Raw genomic sequence first — 18,603 nt, 5'->3', positions numbered from 1 at the left:
ATGGGCGCACTTGAACCACTCACTGAGGCAAGCAGTTCATGGAACACCACAGCTAGCGGTCGACTTTTCACCGGGTTCTGCGCTATGACATGCAAGCTCAGTTGGGTAAATGCCCCCAGAGAATCACACACTTGAACATACAGCGTCACGGTATACCTCTGAGAGGGCACACCAACCGGAAGGAGAGATGGAGGCATTCTAGGCTGGTAGCCAAAGTACAGGATTGTGCCAAACGTGTTGTCCTCCACTGAGTTAATTTTGGCCGTTTTGGATACGTCGGAAGCTACTATGACCTTGTACGTCAGAGGTAGGTTGTGTAGGTTGTCCCTCTCCTGATGGAGCCCAGGATACCATTTGCCTTCCAAGCTGCAAGAGCACACTGCTGGCTCATGTTAAGTTTCTCTTCCATCAGGACCCCCAGCTCCTTCTCTGCCGAGCTGCTCTCAAGGATCAGAGGCATGGCAGGACGGCAGGGAGGGGGAAGGCGCTCGTCCTGCAGCGCGCACTGCCAGCAGGGGACACAGCCCGCACGGAGCGCTCAGCGTCGCGGCTGGATCGGCGGCCACGCCACGCCGAGAGGATGAACGGCCCCGCCCCACGCCCGCCCCCGAGGCCGGCCCGGCCCCTTGTCCTGCGTGCTTTAAGAACAGCGGAGTCGCTCCGGCAATAGTTGTGAAGGGGTTGTGGGACGGCCATGGCACCGCTGAGGGACTGCAAGGTACGGGTGGGCCGGAAAGGAGCGGCGCAACGAGGGAGCCGAGCGGCCGAGCCCGCTGAGCCCGGGGGTCCCGCAGCTGCCGGGAGTGTGGGCGGCGAGTCGAGCAGGGCTCGGCTTCAGCCTCTACCGGGACGGGGTGGGGGAGCTGAGGCGGCTGAGGCTGGGAGGGTGTCCTGCCTGTTTCCCCCTGGGGGAAGCCAGGTGACCCGTACGTAGCTGTCTTGACCTGTCTGCACTCTTGGCTATTTTCTTCTTGCTGTTTCTGGACTCGCGCTTGTGTGCTGTAAAGAAGTTTGTGGTTTGATACTGTGCACTAGACTTTCAGACTTGTTATGTGAACTTTCTGGTACTTGGACTGTTGGAATATGAGCCATTAATCAAATCTCTGTGAGAAAGCTTTGGAATATTGTTTAAGGTATGGCTAACAGCCTCCCTATGAGGTTTAACAATGAAGACGCTGAAGGTGTGTACAAGTTGAGATGGGGAGTTAGTTAGGTTGTATCTCCTGCCAATTACTAGAGAGAGATCAGGTTCTTTCATGTATATACACGCTTCTCGTTGAGATTAAGACACATTGTGTCAATATTTGCCCAACCAGTTACAAGTGCTAGTCACCCAGGGAGATGGGGAATGAAAGGCAATAGAAAGGGTATAGCAAATAAAAGCAAAGAGTCATTTGCAGAAAGCCAGAGCGATAGTCACCTTCGTGGGTCCAGCATAGTTTGTGGCTGCCTGTTGATCCAGGGAACTCATCCAGTTACTGCAGGGGATGGTAGAAAGTCAGGAAGCTTGACAGCAAGCAGAGCCTGGGGGGTTCTTTCCTCAGGGATTTGTTTTTCTCTGGGAAACCCTCTCCAAATTGCTTAGTTTAGTAGAGACCTTTTATCACCATTCTCTGCTCCTTCCCCCCCCCCCCCTTTTTTTTTTCTTTCTGTTAGCTTGATTGTCCTGGACCTCCAGATAAACCAGCAGGGAGTGGTGCCTTCTTTGCCATGCACAGGTATTAACATCTTTGGTAGTGGCCGGCTCCTTCAAGCAGGGCCCCTGCCTCTCCTCCAAATTCTGCTTATCTTTACAACTATAATCAGAAGCCATGACCTGGTGGCACCCACTGCTCCCCCCCCCCCCCCCTTGTTTAATTTGCAGCTATCAGTTAGAGTCTTATTGCCAAAAAAGTCTCATAAGTTGAGCCATGAGCCAAGGTGTAAAGGCAGAAGGAGCAGCGCAATAGAAAGATGTTATGAAGAATAAGAATGTTCATCAGTATCAAAGGATCTAGGCTTGCAGGGAAAAAAAACCTCCACAAAGTAGCAAGCATTCCTGTATGGCAGTCAGCCCTTAAATTATGTCCAACAGGGTGAAGCCTGGCTTTCAGAGCTGGCAGGGTCTTTTCTCCAGGTGCTTGGTCAGTTGTTCAGGCCATGACGCAGCAGTTCAAGTTGGGGGATAAAACAAACAGAGTTGATCACACGTTGTGTGGAGACAAACTTGTGGTTGAGTTGCTATGCTGTGTGGGAAAACACAGCCCTGCTGTCACATGTAGGAAACTCGTGCCTTAATTCAGCACGTGACAATTTCACATGAGGTGTGCCTGCGGCAGAGGAACTGGTTGAAAGGGGACCATAATGAGTTAAGAATCCTTCTTGCTTTTTGAGGTCTGTAGCCTGTAAAGTTTTACAGTTTATGACGTGTTGGTTCTTCCTCCCCACTGTTAACCACAACTAATTGTCTTTATGTAACATCATCTATAATTATGACTGCAGAAAGTGTTTCTGTGGCTGTTCAAGTCATCTGTTCAGCACAACAACACAAGAACAAAACACAGTTGAAGAGCATCAGAAAATCATTGCTTTTGAAGTTTGTTGGCTGCGTCTGGAAAAGCAGCACGTAGAATAAGCAGGTTCTTTCTTTGTTTATTGTGCAGGCCTGGCAGGATGCTGGACTTGCCCTGTCCACTACAAGCAATGAAGCCTGTAAACTATTCGATGCTACGGTAAGGCAGGTATGACCTAAAACAAACATGAGGGGATGTGTTTTGGAGGGCCTTGTGCACCAAGTAGTCTTTGCTGTAGCTGATTTTTGAATGTCTTACTGTCTGGAAGATGAGAAAAAGGTGTATTTGGTTTTATTTCTTGAGGAAAGAACACTCCAGCAGCCACTGTGCTGGTGTGTCCACAGCAAAGATCTAACAGGTAAGCTGTAGTCTCAGAGGTGTTAAGCTCTTCTGTGTTTTCTGCTAATAGGCAGAGGAAACGGAGCCTGGGAATCAGGCTGAGTTCAGTCAGTATCTGTCTGCAGAAAACCTTGTAAGCAGAGAGCTCTGCTGAATGTTGTAGGTGTGGGAAAACATTCAGCTGGTAGGCTTGTCATGCTTAACACTGGAGAACCATCAAAGAGACATATGCTGCATAAAATGTGAAGATTGTTAGTTCTGCTGGTGGCCAGAATACCTTAAAGAAAACATCTTTTCTGTTTTCCTCCTAAGCAGACTCGGTGTGCTAAGTGTGAAGTTTCTCTTTTGTTTAATTCCTTTAATTTTGACCTTCCTGGGGCCATGGGCTGCCTGATGTAATGCCTGTTTGTTTGGCAGCCCTGCCAAATAGAGTTTGGAAGTAGAGGATCTTGGAGGCCCCTTCCAGCCCAAGCCTTTCTGCTGTTCTATGGGAGAATGAGAAGATGCCCAGTGTTGTTGGCCCTGTCTCTCTCTTTTACAGTATGCGACATGGCGCAATGATGAGAACCTAGGAGGTATTGAAGGGTGTCTTTCCAAGTTAAAGGCTGCAGATCCAAATTTTGGTATGTATAACATTTAAGTGTTAGCATGGAAAGTGCTGGATGATATGTAAGTATCTCCAAAAGTAATGCCTCCTGTTTATTTCCATGGTAATTGCAATGGGTACAGAGAACACAATGGGTACAGAATCTACTATTTGACATAACTCATTCTGAGCTACAAAACTTTTTTTTTTTTTTTAACATAGTCATCACCTCTGGCAATGCATTTTTTCCAGAGATGACCAGAAGCATGCGTGCCACGCTCATAAAGATCTGCACTAGCAGAGGTGGCCTGTTGTTGGCTCTGCTGAAATGTATTACCTGCCACCTTGCTGTGCTGGCACCCACTGTTTGGTTTTCAGAAGTGCACAGCAAGAGTCAGTAATGTCAATAGGGTCCACTGTCTCCATGTGAAGGAATTCAGTGACACGCCTTTGCTTCATACGCACTTCCATGTCAAGCATCACTTTAGCAGGCTGCCCCTCTGCTGCCATTGGCAGCCATATGGCAACAAAATGTTACAGAATATTGGTGGGAAGGTTCTACTGCTGTACCAACATTTGCCTCTGATGTTGTGGACCAGTGTAATAAAATGGGAGGTATTATTTTTGGAGCAGCCCTTCTGTCCTGTTTCTTTGTGTTCTTTGTACTTCATTTTGGCAAGTGGAAAGTGGATTCTGTAAATGTTTAGAGGGGAGAGCAGGCTGTGATATTTCTGTGTTTATCACCTTGAGTCTTTTCCAATGCCTGTCATGAAGGGCAGTGGAAACTTGAAGCTTATGAGTCTTTTCAGTCTTCTTTGGCTACAAATGAGACCCATTTTCAACCAGACCATCCCAAACCTCTTCATGCTCATATAGAGATGAATTATCTGCATTTCTGTACCGCTCATGTTGTAACTTGCTGATTTCTGTAGTGATGGGACATGTCATTGCTAATGGATTGCAACTTATTGGTATTGGAAGCTCATTGCGGCTCAACAGAGATCTGGACAATGCGCTGAAAACATTGATGACGCTGACAAAATCTCAGCCTCTGACTGAGCGGGAGAAGCTTCACGTGTTGGCATTGGACGTGTTTGCCAGAGGGTAGGTGGCTGGCCCTCTGGGTAAAGAAACAGCGGATTGTTTTGTCATCCAGGACCTTCCTGCTGTTACTGCGTACTGCTGCATCCCCATTTGCTCTTTCTTCCCATGAAAGAAAAGCTCTGTGAAGAGCTTAAGCTATCAGAGGTCAAGGTGATGCCGAGTATGGGTGTTTTCTAGCAGTCTAACCAGTCATCTTATAAATAACCAGGATCAGGTGTTTGGTATCATTCCCAAACATATTTCCCAGAATTGTATCACTATCAGAATCCTACAAGGGAAGTGCTGTGTGGCCTCGGTGTCACATCTTTAAGCACTTCTTATTTTAAATCTATCTTAATTACATCAGTGATATAATGTGTTTAGAAATGGGATATTTCTGTGTATAACAACTCTAAGGTCCAGTGTAATATAATACAGTCTTTGACCCACACAAACTGGTCTTTAAACTTACTTTTCACAGAATTGCAGGAGTTGGGATGGACCGCAAAAGTCTGAGTCCACCCCCCAGATGAGTACAGATGAATCCGGAGTATCTCCACAGGAGACAACTCTGCAGTCTCTCTGGGCAGCCTGTTGCAGTGTTCCCTACATCAGAATGTAGAGTGAGAGGTGCTAGTATCAGTAGTTCTGTCAAGCACTGTTCTTCCATTCAGTCTGATGAATTTCTGTGCACTCTAGAAAAGTAATCATTCACTTTTATTATTTGTCAAACAAGTGAATGTGGCTTTATCTCTCTCATGTGTTTCATAGCAAAGATAAAGAGGAAGCTATCGAAGCCCTGCTAGTACGGGTTCAATTCCCACTGGAACAAAGGTGTCTGTGTGCATATGACTTTGGATTAACAATCAAATTACAGAATGACTTAGCATGTAAAACATCTTCAGTATGACCAACCTGAAATAAGGAGTTCTGTCATTACAGCAGGTTCTTTAGTGTCTTGTCCATGCATTTCTTAAATAGTTCTGGGAATGGTGGGACTGGGACTCCACCACTTCCCTATGGAAGCCATTCCTCTGGTATCCCCCTGACTGCAACCTGCTGTCAGGTAGACCTCCTCCAAACATAATGACCTGTTGCTTCTGAAGTGTCTTGTTTTACGGTCCCTTCAGCTTGTTTGCTCTTCTGTGAACGTGTTCCAGCAACTCAATATCGTTGTTTGTTGTGAGAGGCCCAAAAGCGATCACAGTAGTCAAGGTGCAGCCTCCCTGTTATGGAGTACGGGGCCAATCCTTTCCCTCATCCTGCTGACCACACTATTTCTGATGCAGGCCTGGATGCCATTGACCTTTGCATGCCACCTGGGTTCACTGCTGGCTGTCAGCCAGCACCCCCAGCTCCTTTTCTGATGAGCAACTCTCCAGCCACTCATGCCCTGGTCTGTACCACTGTATGGTGGTGGTGTTACCCCGCTGTAGGACTGGGGGCTTAGCCTTGTTAAATGTCATGAAGGTGGACTTAGCCCTTTTATCCAGCCTCTCCAGATCCATCTGCAAAACGTTCCAGGTCCCAAGTAGATAACAGATCTCTGTACAAACTTCAAGTTCAGTCTCATGGGAAAACCTTTATGGTTCAAGTGTGTCTCTTTTTCCTTGTCTTTTGCAGCTTTTGTAAGAATACCTTTTAAATCTGATTTCCCAGAAAGTGCCCTGTTCAAATCAGGCTGTTGTTTTTTAAAGAAAAAACAAGCTGATCTAGAATTTCTTCAAGAAGGAAAAAGGTTTTTGGTGTTGATTCTTCTCATTTTCAGAACAGCAGATGTTTAGAACTAAAAGCAGGGCAGTGGTGCATGTCTTCTTTCAACAATCAAAACTTTTGTTTATAGGCAGCGTCCGAAAGCTTGTGAAATATGGGAGCAGATTCTACAGAACCATCCGACTGACTTGCTGGCCCTCAAATTTTCCCAGGACACTTATTTCTCCATAGGATATCAAGTACAAATGCGAGATTCTGTTGCTCGGGTTTTTCCTTTCTGGACACCTGATGTTCCTCTGAGCAGGTAAGTCACGCTTCATTTTCAACACTGCTCTTTATCTATGTATGGATGCTTTTTGGCTTTAGGTTGAAACACATCTAACAAATAGATTTGTTAGAAACAGAAGTTAGTCAAGATCAATGGCTTATAAGTGAAGTCAAGTGAATTACAGGCGACCACAGCTCAAATATCTCCCCTGTATCCCTGCTGACACTGAGGTTGTTTTGTTTAGTTTTCAGAAGTGAGCAGCAGTTCATTTAGTAGGACAGCAGAGTTTTTTGGCACAATTCTGCCAAGGTGCAGACTGTTGTCCACTTAATTGGGTACGTTCCCAGAATCATATACTGGCCCTGTACTTTGGGCCTTTATTGCTTAATGACGGTACCTTTGCCACATTGTGTTAAGGTGCTTGCATATAGTGGGCAGTGAAGAAAGAGCAGATGGCTACAGTCATATGTGTTGCCTTTGAGATATTCAGATAACTTTGGTGACAACAGTTTCTTACTCCCGAACATCTAATTTTTCACTTTTTATGACTGCTCTGTGCAACTCTTAGTTCCAGTTTATACGAAAGGGTAAATGTCAGCAGCTTTTAAATACTGGTGGTACGCTTCTTGTCACTGATTATTGTGCTGGCATCTCTGGGCCCCATTTCCTATGCAGAGTAACTTGTTGTTCTGTACTCCACAAACCTGAATCCTTTGAGCCCTAGTGTGGGTTGCCACCAGCACCAGCCTGACAATGGATGTCTTTCACCTACAGCCTGGTGGGCCCAATGAGCCAAAATAGTCTCTGTTGGGCATAAGGAAGAGTTCATCTTCTGTTAAGTATGCTCATTTATAAGAAGTAGGCTGTGAGCTCTTTCTGTTGCTCAGTATTGTGAACTAATTTGCAAGGACTGTTCTGAGTTAAATGCTGTTTCTAGTGTGTTTTTCATTCCTTATTTAAGTCTAGTTCTAAATGGGTAAAGTGTCGTTCCTTTCCATTTTGCTTAGCTACGTGAAGGGCTACTATGCTTTTGGACTGATGGAATCAAACTTCTTTGATCGTGCTGAGGAGCTTGCCCGTGAGGTAATCTGCCTGTTCATGATGGTAAAAGGTTTTGAGAATTGTTAGTCGTGTGCTCCCTATCTCAGAGTGATGTTTTGCACAAATGCTGTGAACTGACTCTTCATCATCACCATTTTTAGTGGAAGAAAGAAAGAGATAAAGCTCAATGTGGAAATGCTCATTTTAACAAGGAACTCTTAATAACTATCCCTTAAAATCTTCTCTGCCTTTTGCTGCATCCCCCATGTGTAACTGGCTGTTAATGTCTACTAAAGAACTTTAGGTTGTTTTACTGTAATCTGCTCTTGACTGTTCATACTGTTGTAGACTGAATTATGCCAGTGCATGCAAATCTTTTGTGGCCGATACTGATTCATGATTTCAGTAACAAATGCTTACCTGCCAGTTTGAGTGACTCAGCACAGTTTCCTTTTTTTCCACTTGTAGGCTTTGAGTATAAATCGGTCAGATGCATGGTCAGCTCATACTATAGCTCACATACATGAAATGAAAGCAGAGGTGGAGAAAGGGTTAGCATTCATGAAGGAAACAGAAGACAACTGGAAGGTAAGCTTTGTCAAAGCATCTCCAAAAAGTATCTTTTTAGGTCTTCTTTGCCTGCTCCAGCCAAGTCCTGCTATTCTTTATAGAATTCTTTCCTGTCTGTGTACGTGTTACAAGCAATGCAAGTTTCAGGTATGAGTAGAAAACTTCACTTGAGGTGCTGGTATTCATGCTAATTTTTGAAGCAAGAGGCAGAAAAATGTCAATTATGATGGGCACGTACTCTGGACCACTTCAATCCATCACTACTGAGATAACACAGGTGCCAAGTTACACACTTGAGTTGGGAAGCATTTACACAGTCTGTCCTCTCAGAGTGCCTTACGTTAGCTGGGAGTATTGTTTAAGTAAAACATCACCCTGCTTTTCAACAAGAGCATGATTTGTACAAGCACATAACGTAGTTACTTTTTTTCTAAGCAGATTGAACTGGCTGGATGTTTTGTGTGACATAAAGCCATGGCCACTGTTGGCAGATGTGGCATCAGATAAAAATTTACTGTGATCACTGTGTTTCATTGATAGACGCTTGTTCAGAGCAGCAAAGTGGGCATTGATATTTTCATAAGCGTTTTGCTTAGATTGAGCATCAGACATCTCTTGAAGAATGTCTAAATTCTTCAGGTGAACAAAAGATGAGCAGTGAAATAGCACATCAAAAGCACACAGTTCAGAAAGCTCATGCAGTTCGTTTTGTGTTGGTTTTAGGGTTTTTTTTTCTTTTTAGTTTGGTTAGTTTTCTTTGCTTCTGGATGTGAAAGGCTTCTTATGTCAACTATAAGAAAATAAAAGACATCATACTTCTGTCTCTGTACTAGTCTTCTGAAGTTGCTTTGTGTACCTGACAAGCTTGTTATATAACAAACTCATTGTATTGGACAGCTTAGTCTGTCATGTGATCCTTTCCTGCAACTGAAGCTTAATTTTTATTTGTGATTCACAGCGTTTTTCATCCTAACAATTGCTCTTGGAGTAAGTAACATGATAATATTCAAAGCAGAGGGAGGCATTGTTTGATGTTGAGAGAACCCTTGAGTGTTTTTTGCTGAGTCACCTGACTCATCATTTCACCTCACTCAATGAACAAGGCAGGATAATGAGGCTAGGTGAATGGTTTGCGTTTGAGGTATTTTTATAGTTAAGATATCAAGCTTAGGTGTGCAAGCAACCCTCGTTTGAGGTTCTTATCTGTCATGTCTTTAGAAATTATCTCATCCTTTGACACAGTAGTTTTAATGACAGTTGGGTGGCGCCTTCAAAACCACCAACAACCATTTTTGAAATGGCTCTCTAATTTTTAGAACCTGTTTGGACCCGTTTCTTAAGAGTTCCATGTCTCTGTCATCTATGCCCTTTATCCAAATAAAGCAAGATTTAGAAGTAGAATCGTCTGATGTATCCTCTTGCCTGGTCCAGCATAGTTAAGGCTTATAACAGCTGATATTGTCATAACGAAATATACATTCACTTATGCAATTTAGTTCATTTTAACCATCATTGAGCCAGTTAAAATATAATCATGTGCAAGAAAGCAGAGCTCTCTAAGACCTTTACTAAAGATGCCTGTGTTTGGCCTGATCCATTGGAAATTTTCTACTGATTGGGATTGCCTATCTGTACTGTCAGAGTATTTGGGCTTCATTGTTGCCCACTTCTCACTTAGCAATTTAATCTCATTCAGAACTCAAAATCAGCAATAGAAGAAGGGGGTTGATTTATATCTGATGGTATGATCAGATTCATGCCGAACACTTAACTACTTGAGCTGCTGCTGTTGATTTTTGTGGTGTAATATTAAACAAAGTTAATTGAAGGACTTATTGTAGCTCAATGAAGTTCTGACATTCATCAGGAACCTTTGTGCTTCCTGCAACTGAAGCAGTTGTTGGTATGATAATGAAGATGCTTTGTGCACTTGTGAGAAGATTAAACTTAGCTACTCTTTTGAGAGAGAATGAGAAGAGAGAACCCTTCCGGTATTAGGATTTTTCACCTAAAGATAATGGAAGTATATTCCTGTTTGTCTATTCTCAGCCTTCTCACAGAAGTGAACAGCAATTACATTGCCTTGAAGCATAGGGTAGGAAAGAGCATTTGAAGAGCATTTACGGTTGGACTGGATGATCTTTTAGGTCTTTTCCAACCTTAGTGATTCTATGATTCTGTGAACTTCTGATGTAAGCTGGGAAGGATGGTGTGAGGTTGGTACCATTCAGTGAATGTTCATCTCACCTGAGGAACTGCCCACGTATTTGGTATCTGTTTTGTAGCCGGTAGTAATCACTTCTTAAACTTAGGTCTTACTCAGTCTGAAATGGGAATCTAGGTGAGTGGGATGAATGGCCCTCCTAAGGTGGGTATTTTTCCACACTGTCTATCCTAGTTACTTCAGTCAAGACCCTTACATTGTGGATGAGGCAAATCTTACTCTTGTTATAGTTAAGTTTTGTATTCTTTTCCTTAAGTAGTGCTGCAGAAGAGTGAACTCTGAGGCATCCACATGCGGTTCTTCTCTGGAAAAAGACTTGGGGAGAACTTTGATTTTTGCAGTGTTCCCTGACATTGCAAGGAGCGAGTGTAACAATGGGAGATTTCATGTAGGCCAACTGATGTGAAGTTGTTATCTCTCCTGTCTTCTCAAGCACTTACTGGTTGACGAGGAAAACAGAAACCTGCCTAGATATGTTGAAATGAAATTATTATGTAAATCATAATATTCCTCTGTTTACTTTTTTGCAGGGCAGTGATATGCTTACTACCCATAATTACTGGCACTGGGCTTTAGGCTTCATAGAAAAGGTACGAGATGTTTTCATATTGGTGATTTATGGTCCTTACAGATAGTTCATCCAATGCTAGTGAAAAGGTAATACTAGTGTTTCAAGGGATGCTGTTATAAAATTGTACAGTGGTGTTTTTACAAGAGAGTCATCTTGTGCCATTATTTTGAGAATTTTTAATTACATTGAACAAAGTTCCATTATCTTTGCTAGAATGTTGAAGGGTTGCTGCATTTTATCTTTAAAGAAGAAACAATCTCACTGATTACACTTGGTACAATTATTTGATGGAAATATGAACTTGGATCTCTTATTTTTAGGAAAAAAAAACAGAAAATCCTCTTCAAATTCAGTACAAATTTGCTGACCTCAAAATTCACCGACTGAAAAAAAGACACAAATCTCTAAACTTGGTGGCTAATTTCATTGATAAGTGTTATTTATGTTTAATTAAGTTGATCATTAATGTCACTAATTCCTGTTATTTAAGTCCTTTAAAATTTAGTGTAACTTTTTTGGTAATGGTTGCAACTTGCCCAGTGTATCAGGTTGAAATGCAAAATTTCCTTGGACTTCATAATGCTAAGCTCTTGTTATATTTGTCTCCTTAATTAATTGATTGCATCTTGTTGAAGAGGTGTCATACCTTGGACAGAACACAGTGTCAGTTGCTTATGTTTGGTACTAATGATGTAGGAAGCATAGCTTTTGCATAGCTTTTGCAAAGAATCCTGAAAGGAAGATTAGAAAGAGAGATGAAACCTCATCTTTCTCCCTCATGTGTAACACACAGCATTATTTGTTCTCATTAGTAAACGAGCTTGATATCCACGTTGTTTTACCTAATGAAACCTGCTTTATCTTGGACTCTTTCTATTTGTTTTTTCTTAAGTCATGAGACAGTGAAGTAATGTTATAGCATCTCTTAACTGTATTTACATCTTTGGTTGCTACTCATCACTCTTGCTTGCTCTACCAAAATATAAGTCTCACAGTCCTTGTTTGCTTTTACAGGGGGAATATGAGGCTGCTTTGACAATTTACGACAATCACGTGAGTAGGGTCTTTAATATTTTAAAGGGCATGATTCAGATTGTGATACGTGCTTTCTTCCTTCTGCATGAAATTGAAACCTTCCACATCATGCCGTGCATCAAATTAACTCTGGCAAAATGAAGTAAAATTTACGGCACTAGACTGGGGAGAAAAAACAACAAACTTGATGATCCTCTGTGCTTACTGAGTTGAACTTCATAACAGTAAAACAACACAAGCGAAGCAATGTGATTTGTCATTACAAATTGCTGTATTTGGGAACGATGCAATTAGCAGTGCAATTGTGAGATAGGTATTTTGGGATGAATGAAAACATAGTTTTGTACTGTGCACAGCAGTTTGATTATCTAAGTAAGTTCCTGGTAGCACAGCTCATGAGCTCTTGTGATTACAGATTGCTCCCAGGCTCCGGTCGGGTAAAAGCATGCTGGATATATTAGATAGTTCTTCGATGCTGTACAGGCTTCATCTGGAAGGTAGGATATTCACGTGTAGTTCTTCTTCAACACTAAGGGGAACAGTTTTCTTTTAGCCCTCCAACACACACCCTAGCATGTCAGAAAGGTGTTTGAAGATACTTACAGAGCAAGCTTGGTCAGTGTTACAGAAGAAATCTTGACGAAGAGAGATCCTCACATAATGCAGTCTAAAATATTGGTGATAAATTACTGACAGTCACTGAACCCTTTGCCTTGATAAGGCAGCCTGTAACTCGGCATTACTCTGTGGCCTTAAGAGAGACTGCTTTCTTGAGTTTAGTAGCAGTGCTATCCATGGCACCTGATGCTGATACATACTGTACTTATAAGTGATGTTTTTGCATGTGGTGTTTTTATTTTAAAAAGTAACTTTTACTCATAGGTGTAAAGCTTGGAGACAGATGGGACAGTGTCCTTAAGCGTGCAAAGAAGCACACCAAAGATCATGTTCTTCTCTTCAACGATGCACACCTGTTGATGTCCTCCCTTGGAGCCAAAGACCACAAAACTACTGAAGAGCTTTTAACAACTCTTCAAGAACTTGCCAAGTAGGTTACGTGAATTGAAGTACTGTATTGAATAAATATTCTGGCCTCTGAGTATTTAAGTGATGATTTCTCTGGCTTTACGTTGTCACTGGGCCAGGGCTGGTTTAAACAGACCAGTGTCCATTTAGGCCGTCTCTGTAATTATTTTTATGAGTAAATGTCTAGGGGGGGCTTCTGTTCTTGTAAAGCAGGAACCACTTACATTTGTCACAGGTGCTAACTGAATGTTTGCTTTGTGTTTTCTTGCTGTGGGTTTGTGCTAAGTTATGTTACATGCAGCAGATAAAGGATTTCGCCTGTATAACAGTACAGACTTTGTACAATGTATGGTTGATTTGAGTATTTAAATGCTGAGCAATTTTGAGCTCATAATTGCTGGTATTGCTTTGCAGCTTGCCAGTTAAAAATTCCACTTACATCTGGTTTCCTCTCTCTTCACACACATCTTGATCAGAAGAAAAACTAGTGCAGAATTCTCTCGATTTTTTTCCCAACCAAGGTGGCGTGTTGCAAAGGCTTGGCCTTGTGACATGTGAATGTGTGCAGAAGAATGAAATCCAGTTGACTGATGAGTAATAAAAAGGCGAAAGTAAAATAACCACACCAAAAGTTACTAGGTACAGTACCTGCAACATCAGGATTTGAAGAGTCAAAAGAACATTCTGTCTACAGGCCATGCCAGGCTGGCATTGAATATGCATATTTCTCCCTTGATCTGTGAGATTTTGTCACTTTCTTGTTCTACAGAGACCCTGGTGAAGACTATGTGCTCTCTCTGACTCCTCGTGTGGGGTTGCCATTACTCCAGGCTTTTGTGGAGTTTGAAAATGGAAATTGTGACAAAGCTGTGGATCTGCTGTACCCGATCCGTTATCAAATAGTCGAACTGGGAGGCAGTAATGCTCAGGTAAAGGACATCAATAGAAAATGTGACTCAACATGTGACTTGGTTCACTTCCAGTAGCCTCCCTGAGGTGCTTTCATTGTTAGGAGCCCTTGATTCTGAGAAAAGGGAACAGCTGAACCGTGCCTGTGACCAAATCCTGATTGCAAACACTTCACAGTGGCATTAGCAAACATAGCAGCAGGAGCACTTGACTGGGGGCTGATGGTAAATGGGATGTTGTAACCAGAAACACTTTGAGAGTTACTTACTTACTTGCCTCTTTACTGACTTATTTTGCAGAGAGATGTTTTCAGCCAGCTATTGATTCACGCTGCTTTAAATTGTAAATCTCAAGCCAAACGAAACCTTGCTAAGTGAGTATTTTTCCTGTTAATTTTTTGTTTCTGTGGTGATAGTACTGTTTTAAAATGAGGATGTGGCAAAGTACTTCCAAACAACTACATTTGTGCTGATATTGCACTCAAGTGTTCATGTTAAATGAGCAGATTCTGACTTGCATGCTTGCTTTAGTACAAATAACAAGAGTTTTGTTTAGCAGAAATCATAGGTGTTTCTCATAGGCCTCTGTAGTATTGTGTTTAAATTTATTAACTGAGCCTGCTGTGCACTTGAAGGAATGCCTGTCTCCTCAGGACAACAGGAAGCCTTGCCTGTTTGCCTCTTGAAGTCTTTTTGAAACATGAATAGCAGATAAAATATATCAGAATGATTATTTTGTACCCTCCGAGTGCTCATTTTCCGTCTCTGTCAGTGTTAGAAAGGAAATGAGGAGCAGGTCTTTAGATGTTGTTTTCCTGCTCTTGTACTGCTACTGTTGGGGTCTTATGGGAAAACATGATGTACTCACATGATGTACTCAGTGGATTCCTTCCCATTTTCCTGCTACTTATTCTCCTTTTTCAGGTGCCTCTTGAGAGAACGTGATGTGATGAGACCAAATTCACCAATGACGGAACGTCTTATACGGAGGGCAGCGGCCATTCATTCAGTGGCATAAGTCTGTCCTCAGTGCTAGCAATAAGCTTACCAATTGAAGGGAGTGGAGGGACGCTGTGCTGCAAACCATGCTAGAGAATCCCTAGGAGCAAGAGATCTGATGACAGCTTCCTTGGAAATATAATCTGAAATGCAACAGCTTTAAATCATGGATGATTCTGCATGGAAATTAGAAGATTACCTGCTTGTTATGCATGGCTATCTGAATCTTCCTGGGACCTTGCTTTTCTAGTCCATTTTCTTTGAAGTTCCCTCTGACCGTGCTACTATTCAGTACAGTAGCAGTGCCTGGCTTTCAGTCATTGGTTGTCCCAGTTTGTTACTTCATCAATATGCTAAATATTAAGTAAACTTTCCAGATACTTCAAACTGACCTTCTCAGCATAAGAATAGGTCCCGAGCTAATGCAGTGTCAAGCTCCCAGTCCATTAAGACTTAAATTACCCTGGCATTTCAGATCTGTCTGCCATCAGAATCTTTTTCTTGGTGCATATTTTTAAACACCCTCTTACAACAAGTTAGATTTTTTTCCATTCAAGATGTTGCGTCTGAGTTTCCTGGACTTTCTAGGGGAATGAGGCCTGACAATGTGGACAGTAGCTGACCGCTGGTTTGTTCTGCTTTCATGTGGATTTTTATGAAGAAAATTTTAGCCCGAATTTCAGCTGAAACTGTGTGATCTGAGTTGAAGTTGGGGATGGAGTCTTAGTGCTTTCCTTACCCTTAGGGAAGTCAGGCCTTACTACCATCTCAATAGCACACATGCCATGTTAGCAAAGTAGAGTTTAAAACTAACTTTCATGCACTTGATAGGAACACTAGGTATCTCAGTGCAGATAAAGTCTGGAAGGGGGCTGTTGCAAAAGGAGAGCTTATAGTAACCGATACAGAGCTTTATCCTGCCACAAATCTTTTGTCAGGCTTTGATACTTTGATTTGCATAAGACATAATGTGAACTGTAAAGCCCTGAGAGTTTCTGGTGCCTCTGGATTCCACCTCTGCAGTGTAGCAGAGGTAATGTGTTGTCTTGGAGCAGTAATCCAGAAATCTCTGATAGAAAGAAGATAGAATTTTAAAGCAATTCTAAGGCCTCCTCTTCTTGTTCCAGTAGAGAAATGCTTCCTTCTTTAACTACCTAAGCTCTGGCATCTGTAAGCACTCCTGGACATGTGTGCCTGCACCTACTTCCAGCTCAGGCTCATCCCCGTCTCTCACAGCAGTTTCAGATGTATAGAATCATAGAATTTCCCAGGTTGGAAAAAACCTTGAAGATCATCAAGTCCAACTGCAGCCTAACCATAGTACCCAACTCTAAATCATATCCCTGAGCATTCTTTTGATGCAAAGCACTTATGTAGCTGGTCCTGCACTTACCCTGGAGTTCCTGCACATGCACTTGAAATGGGCAAGTGCCTTGCTGCTACCCTTTTTCTTATATTTAAGGAAAAAATATTTTAGCTATGAATTGATGACTGTCTGTGAAACTGTGTAAAGGCTTTTGCAGCCTTTTGAATCAGGGGGAGAGCTGTAGCTCCCAGCATTTCAAATAAGTCAATAGTCTGTGTGCCCAGATGCAGCACAACTCATTTCTAATCTATGTATTTCAAGCAATGACTTCAGGTAAATAAATTTATGAAATCTTGTTAGGCAGCAAAAGCCTGAGAAATCTGCTGTCTGCTTACAAAATGTATATCCTAAGCAATGAGTTGCTATGTAAATCTAAGGATGGCATTTATAGTACTTTTGATACAGTGTGATTCAGAATTGTCTGCTTTATATCAATAAATTCAAAGATGAGCTCAGCTGAACAACAAGCGTGTGACTTCTTTGCCTTTCAGGATGAGGCTTCTAAATGGACTATTCAACTTGAGTACGTAAACCTATAAAACCTGCGTTGACTTTTTTCTATGAATGTGACTGGAAGCTTTTTCATTCACTGGTACTGCAGGTTTTGCTGTACATGAGCACTTTTTTGGGTTTGTTTGTTTTAACCTTCCCCTTCTTACTTTTATTTGAAATGATCCAACTGGCTGCTATGGAAAACAAACACAAAGCTCCCCTTTTGAAATCTCAGTAGAGCAGTAGAAAATCAGCTGACATAAGCTATTATGTAAACATTTGCTGTGATACTTTTTTGCACAGACTGTGCATACACAAACACAGCTGAATCCTTGCTCTTGTTTTATCTCAGTGATTCTCTCTGAAATGAGCAGGCTGCCTTCCTGGAGCCTCCTCGGCGTTTCTTCTGGTTTAAAAGGAGAAGTGGCTACTCCTCTGTACTGCACATCAAACTTTGTGAGCCTGCGCAGTAACTCCTCTGCCAGCATCTCCTTTTTGCATTGACAGTATTATTTAAGATCTGAAGAACAGAGTTACAGAGGTGAGAGTCACAGCTCCTTCTTGAGCTCCTGTACTTGCTACCTGAGCTCAGGTTCTGCCATTAGCTCGCTTAGCTCTGGAACTACAGCAGAACCCAGGGCCACTGAAGGGAAGCAGGATCCGAGACTGCTGAAAGGAAAAAGGAACAAGCTGTGCAGCCACGATCACTTCTGCAGGATGGAGGTGCACAGTGGGGAACTATGGGAGAGAGTGTGACAAAGGAGCTGAAGGCAGTTTGCTAAATACTGGAAGTGATTTTGCATAAGCACCATGTGGAAAGCATTGGTTTAAGGTAACTTTTGGTATGGGTCTCTTGCAGCGTAGGAGTAGATTGCACTATGATTTATGACAAAGAAATGTGGGACAAAGTGGGAGTAAGTCTGTGGGATGCAGCTATGCGTTATGGCCCTGTGGCCAAAGACCTTTTGGGGCCCTGGAGATCAGTTTTTGAGTTGCTGAAAAACATACGGAATCCACCATGCTGATAGAGCCCACCGCTCTACTGTGGTGGGAGCTGCTGCAAATGGCTAGGATGAAGAGGACACTGACCCTTTAGACCCTGAACCAGTATGCTCTTTGTCTTCATGACTGCAAGACCTTGGCACAATTGATTTTGACAGGTACTCAGTTCATGATGCGCATGAGCTTTTGGAGAGAATCTGCACAACAAAAGGCAATAGAGAATCTGGGTAGACCAAATGGGGACCCATTACAAGATGATATTGGTATGGAAGCCTTGCCTGGGGAAGGAAATTATGCCACCACAATGTCTCAAGTACAAATTGAATGCTGTGGCTTTGGACCAATCCAAAGCCTTAAGGCCTTGGTGCCTTTTTAAAGGTCCCCATGAGAGTAAGCCTCAACATTCATTTACCAGCATAAAGCAGGGCCCGGGTGAACATTTCATGCAGTTTATGTTTTTGATAAACTGAAAGATAGTCTGGACAAACAGGTGGCAAATGAGGAGGAACGGGAGGTATTGCTACAAAAGATGGCTACAGAAAATGCTCATGAGGATTATCAGAGTTCTTTGCCCTCTGAACAAGCCCACCCTCTTACAAGTGATAGCTGCTTATAATAAGGTGGGCACTGTGCAACTTCAGTGCAATATGATGGCTGCAGCATTAGTGGCAATTAGATTAGACTTTTCAGAATTACTTTGCATGTGGTTGGCCAGGCCATTTGTGCTGAAATTGCCCAAAGAAGAAGAGCCATGCAACCATCTGCCCTTGGGGCCGCCTCCCCACAGTGCAGCGTGGAGGAGAACACCAGCTGTCAGAGACTCAGCAA

General features: G+C 42.6%; 1 protein-coding gene across 3 annotated transcripts; it reads left to right on the top strand.

Moving 5' to 3' along the window:
* Positions 1–668: 668 nt before the first annotated feature.
* Positions 669–16,742, top strand: LOC107317724 (tetratricopeptide repeat protein 38-like). Of its 3 annotated transcripts, XM_085522528.1 has the most exons (14): positions 669–718; positions 2,643–2,720; positions 3,433–3,514; positions 4,410–4,581; positions 6,404–6,577; positions 7,549–7,624; positions 8,051–8,170; positions 10,907–10,966; positions 11,962–12,000; positions 12,398–12,479; positions 12,865–13,030; positions 13,778–13,937; positions 14,217–14,290; positions 14,841–16,742. In XM_085522528.1, the coding sequence occupies exons 1-14, from the start codon at positions 695–697 to the stop codon at positions 14,932–14,934; spliced, it is 1,401 nt and encodes a 466-aa protein (XP_085378654.1). In that variant the 5' UTR covers positions 669–694; the 3' UTR covers positions 14,935–16,742. The 3 variants fall into 3 exon arrangements, with proteins under 3 accessions (XP_085378654.1, XP_085378665.1, XP_085378658.1); XM_085522532.1 differs by lacking the exons at positions 669–718; positions 2,643–2,720; positions 4,410–4,581 and having other exon boundaries at positions 3,427–3,514; XM_085522539.1 differs by lacking the exons at positions 12,398–12,479; positions 13,778–13,937; positions 14,217–14,290; positions 14,841–16,742 and having other exon boundaries at positions 12,865–13,007.
* Positions 16,743–18,603: the final 1,861 nt, after the last annotated feature.

The sequence above is a fragment of the Coturnix japonica genome, chromosome 1, assembly GCF_054131305.1.
Source record: "Coturnix japonica strain WE chromosome 1, WE-NBRP24, whole genome shotgun sequence".
Lineage (NCBI taxonomy): Eukaryota > Metazoa > Chordata > Aves > Galliformes > Phasianidae > Coturnix > Coturnix japonica.
This window is presented reverse-complemented; position numbering and strand designations above follow the sequence as displayed.

Bases quoted from the DNA above. Each gene is read 5' to 3' on its own strand.
- LOC107317724 (XM_085522528.1), top strand. From the start codon at position 695: ATGGCACCGCTGAGGGACTGCAAG. The intron at 2,721-3,432 runs GTATGACCTAAA...TCTCTTTTACAG, and splicing joins TCGATGCTACGGTAAGGCAG to TATGCGACATGGCGCAATGA. The intron at 8,171-10,906 runs GTAAGCTTTGTC...ACTTTTTTGCAG, and splicing joins AAACAGAAGACAACTGGAAG to GGCAGTGATATGCTTACTAC.